This window comes from Myotis brandtii, unplaced genomic scaffold, assembly GCF_000412655.1.
Source record: "Myotis brandtii unplaced genomic scaffold, ASM41265v1 scaffold658, whole genome shotgun sequence".
NCBI lineage: Eukaryota > Metazoa > Chordata > Mammalia > Chiroptera > Vespertilionidae > Myotis > Myotis brandtii.
In genome coordinates, this window is record NW_005370558.1 from 458567 (window position 1) to 461766 (window position 3200).

Here is a 3200-nt window from a genome sequence, read left to right on the forward strand (position 1 = left end):
CGCACAGCCCCGCTCCCCAGTGCTGCCCCCCAAGGCCCCACCAAACCGCTCCAGCCGCTCAGCCTGGCCCCAGGGTCTGCGGCCACTGGCAGTGATGCCTTGCTGGCCCTCCTGGACCCCCTTAGCACATCCTGGTCGGACAGTACCCTTCCACCAGGCCCTACAGCCCCAAATGTAGCTACCCCATTCACCCCCCAGTTCAGCTTCCCCCCCGCGGGGACCCCCACCGCATTTCCACAACCATCGCTCAACCCGTTTGTCCAATCTGTGCCAGCGGCACTGCCCGCCATGTCCCTGGTCTCCACGCCGGCCAGGCCTTTCGGGGCCCCTCCTGCTTCCCTGGGGCCAGCTTTTGCCCCCAGCCTCCTACTGTCCAGCTCTGGCTTCTGCCCCCCACATAGATCTCAGCCCAACCTGTCTGCCCTCTCTATGCCCAATCTCTTTGGCCAGATGCCCATGGGTGCCCACACCAGCCCCTTACAACCACTGGGCCCCCCAACAGTTGCCCCTTCAAGGATCCGAACGTTGCCCTTGGTCCGTTCAAGTGCCAGGGCTGCTGAGGCCAAGCAGGGGCTGGCCCTTAGGTCTGGAGACCCCCCACTCATTCCTCCAAGACCCGCCCAGGGCCTGGAGCCAGCACTGCAGCCCTCTGCTACTCAAGAGGCCAGAGACCCCTTTGAGGATTTGCTGTGGAAAACCAAGCAAGACGTGAGCCCGGCCCCGGCCCCTACCCCAGGCTCGGTGGAACAGCTTAGGAAGCAGTGGGAGACCTTCGAGTGAGCCAGGCACTGAGGCTGGGCGGCCGAGCCCAGCAGGGTTGTCGCCACCCCAGCTCCTAGGCCAGAGGCCCTGCTCCTGCCGCTCCATTCTGCCCAGGCTCTGCTGGTGAGGAGGGATGGGACCCTCTCTGCCTCCCCACCTCCCCTCCACATGCCCATCTCTGAGGTCTGGCCTTTGGAGAAAGGCACCAGTTCTGGCCCGCCTGCCACCACCTCTCCCCAGCACCTGTTGGGTTTTGCACTAAAAAGGTCAGCTGGGCCAGTGATTGCCCCAGACCAGTCCTACCCACCTTCCCTCTGGAAACCTCCAGGCCTCTCCTCCCGAACTCTGTTCTGTCCTGCCTGGCCCGGCCCTGGACACCCCACCACCACAGGCACAGGTGTCAGTGTACCTGCAGCCTGAGTGTGTCTGCACGGTTTGGAGTTTGAAGTAGGAGCGACTGGCGGGGCATTTCCAACCCTCTAGCAATACACACACTGGTTCTTTGTGAGTCTTCACCCCAAACTTCAGCTGTTTCTGGCTTGGTTGAGAGTTGGGGGTGAGGGATCCTTGAGATCCCTAGTGATAGCCAACCCCAGCCCCAGCCAGCCCTGTGTGGGCTGGCAGCTCTGATTGGTAGGCGGAAAAATAGCGACAGGTTAATCTGAATGCATCTGAAGCTGGAGTCGGCCATTGCCGGCGCTCTCCCTTGATCCTGTGGGTTCTCCTGGTCTTGTGTTTCTATCTAATGGGGCTCAGCCTCTTGTCTTGGGGGCTGTTGGGGCAGAACTGAGCAGCAGGCACTGTTCCAGCTGGAAGGCCAAGCTTGACCCAGGAGTCCAACTGCCCGGGGTCAGGAAGGAGCGGGCCCTGCGCCCTCCTCCAGGCCCCGGGGAGGGACTAGCAGCCTGGAGGGAGGGCTGGAGCACCCGCCCTGCCCCCTCGCAATCGCAATCTCGCCAGCAAAGAAATTCCTGAGGCCAATGTCACCAAAGCTAAATTGAAATGTTTTGTTATTGTTTCTCTTTCTTTTCCTTTTTACTTTATTGATTTAATGAATCCGGAAATTGACTAGTTTCAATAAACCAAGTTGAAATGTGACCCAAACATTTAAGAAAACAACCATCTGAGACATGCAGGAAATTGTGAGCATTTTGACCTGATTTCTCATTTCCTATTTGTGTTGGCCAGACCGTCTCAGAGGTATCTGATGGGGCAAGGAGGTCTCTGGAGGCCCCCAGAACCCCAGGGAGCCTTGTTGGTGACTGAGGGGCTGGGAGGCCACCCCTGGGTGGGTGAGGCCTGCCCTGAGGTTCGCTCTGATGAGGGGTGTGAAGAGCTGCTGGTCCCCGCACACAGCTCCTTCTGGAGTCAGCCATGGCCCCTCAGGCAAGTCTTCTGTGAATCTCCCAGCTGCTTGGGAGAGGGGTGGGACAGGTGTGTCAGGTGGGGCTGTGGGTACCTCCAGGACACTCAGGTGTTTCTGTAGATTCCAGTTCTGAACCCCGTTGGGGACAGGGAAGCCCACCTGGTGGGCGAATGAGTCAAGCCGTACTGGTGGCCCCAGGAGCGGAGCCCACCCCGTGATCTCTGGCTGCGCTGGGGCTGATGGCTGCTCCTTGTTCCCATGAGCAAACCAAAGGAGGAAGCTCGTGTGAGCGTTCAAGCTCCTTGGGGAAAAGGCTGGTACCCTGTGTCCTTGAGGAAGGGAGGGAGGGAGGCCTCAGCCGTCTTCAGGACCCCTCCTGTGGCGGCGGTGGCCACCGCGGCAGCCAGGGAAGCATCTGACCCCTGGCCCACGCCCAAGCTTGTTCTCATTCGGGCCTCTGAGGCCTCTCCCCTCCCAAGCAGGGCATCGGGTGTGCTGGTCCCAGGCCTGCTGGGTCCCGGAGTAGGGCTGCGGGTCACCTGTGCAGAGGGTGCCCAGGAAGGAACACGTTCAGGGGATATCTGGAGGTCGCCCCCACAGATCTCACTAGCGAGGGAACCTTGGCACCTGCAGCTCTGCCGGTGTCTCGTTGGTGTTGGAAAGGGAGATGCACCGAGTGGGCGAGAAGCACACCCATTATCTGTCCCCTCCCCCGCCCCAGGCTGCCTGGAGAATGACGGTGCCTTAGGAGCAAAAGGAAACCATGGGGCTCCCCGCAAAAAAGAGTGGCCCAGATTTTATATGTTGGGGTTCCACATAAAATATCTTAGGAACAAAGGTTGGCCAAATCCTAACCACAGCAGTGCTGTGGCTCAGTGGTTGGTACCAGAAGTGGCCTTGGCACACTGGCACAGGAGGCACTGGCCTGGCACACAGGCAGGACGAAAGGGCTGTGAAGCCCTGCGGAGGCCAGGCACTCAGGCAGGTAGGTATCCCCCGGGGATCAGAGACCCCAGTGTGAGGGCACCACCGAGAAGAGGGGAAGCAAAGTTCCTGCATGTGTGACTGCAAG

At 60.2% G+C, this 3200-nt stretch overlaps 1 protein-coding gene across 1 annotated transcript in view; it reads left to right on the plus strand.

The window, feature by feature from the left end:
• The window catches only part of DENND1A (DENN/MADD domain containing 1A), a 455803-nt gene extending 453901 nt beyond the window's left edge, over positions 1 to 1902 (plus strand). The window contains 1 exon segment of the mRNA XM_014528906.1: positions 1 to 1902. This exon segment is cut by the window's left edge and continues 7 nt beyond it. Coding sequence (XP_014384392.1) covers positions 1 to 780 — 780 coding nt within the window. The 3' untranslated portion in view covers positions 781 to 1902.
• The last annotated feature ends 1298 nt before the right edge of the window (positions 1903 to 3200 follow it).